This window comes from Vigna radiata, unplaced genomic scaffold, assembly GCF_000741045.1.
Source record: "Vigna radiata var. radiata cultivar VC1973A unplaced genomic scaffold, Vradiata_ver6 scaffold_2184, whole genome shotgun sequence".
NCBI lineage: Eukaryota > Viridiplantae > Streptophyta > Magnoliopsida > Fabales > Fabaceae > Vigna > Vigna radiata.
In genome coordinates, this window is record NW_014541924.1 from 1 (window position 1) to 1,265 (window position 1,265).

The 1,265-nt window shown below is 29.3% G+C and overlaps 1 protein-coding gene across 1 annotated transcript; it reads right to left on the reverse strand.

Annotated features, from left to right (window-relative positions):
• Nucleotides 1–452: 452 nt before the first annotated feature.
• LOC106778630 (recombination-promoting nuclease RpnB-like) lies at nucleotides 453–1,072 on the reverse strand (the record flags this gene model as incomplete). The annotated part of the gene is made up of 1 exon (XM_014666613.1): nucleotides 453–1,072. A coding segment is annotated over one exon (620 nt), but the record flags the coding sequence as incomplete, so codon positions are not given.
• Nucleotides 1,073–1,265: the final 193 nt, after the last annotated feature.

Sequence of the window (1,265 nt, forward strand, 5' to 3'; positions counted from 1 at the left end):
AGGAAAAATAGAGCGCCTGCTAAACCATAAATATTGTAAAAAAAGATCCATTCAATAAATTTATTCAAAAANAATATTTCAGGGCCGACTATTTAAACGTTTCGTCATATTAGTTTTAACTTTATATCTTATATATATTACTGTGTAATATATATAAGATATAAAATATTACTCAAAAAAGCAAATATATTTAGACCAAAAGAAGTATTCTGCTAAAAATGATTTTTTGTTTTTGAAAGAAAGGAGATAGGATAAACGAGAAAGATGGGATTATATAAAAATAGCCTCCCGAAGAAGGCTATTTCTAAATGCATATTATATTAACACCTAATGAAAAATAACATAACCTCGTAAAAATAAGTATAAAAGTTTAGAATACAAAATTATTTATACAGTTGATTATCAAAAGTATATATTTATATTTTATATAATGATACAGAAATCTGTTTCTATTACTTAAGATCTTGAATATCAGAAGGATATAAACCAGTAATAAGAACAATATCTTCTATAGAATAGCCCTTTGAAAGCATGGATTTAGCAATCTCCATCTTTCCCTCTAGCTTTCCCTCTAGCTTTCCCTCTAGCTTTCCCTCTAGCTTTCCCTCTTCCCTATATTTTTGTGCTACAGTTCTCATAAGATCTTCTTTGTCTTCTTTAGGAAAATGTTCCTTTATAATCTTTTCTAGATCTGGATACTTATCTTCTGGTATTTTGCTGTCTGTATACCATAAAAAATTCCTTACATAAATATAGCCTTTTTCCTTATCCAGGAAAAGACAAGATTTAAAGTTTTCTAAAAACTCTTCCCATAGATTTAAAATATCTCTTGCATAAACATACTTCATAAAATATTCAAGCATTCCTAAATGCTGCTTCTTTTTAATTGCTTCATCTGGCATGGAATATAAGTCTACCAGCTGATAATCACCTCCCATAAACTCTTTGGCAAGATCAGGTTCTACAAACAAGTCCCATAAACTTCTAGGCACGTTAAATGGTCTAGTACCGTGATAGATTACTATGGGAATCACCAACGGTAACTTTGATTGATGCTTTGTTTTATGCCTTTCTATCAACAAAAAAATATATTTCCATAGCTTAAACGCTATCCAGTAATTAGGACTTACTTCCGCTTCAATAAGCGTATATATAAATGCTTTTTCATTATTTTTCATCTTGATAGAAAAGACCAAATCACTAAATTTTTGCTTTAAATCTTCTTCTACATAGGACTCTTTTTCAACTTTAAGCGTATCTAGATC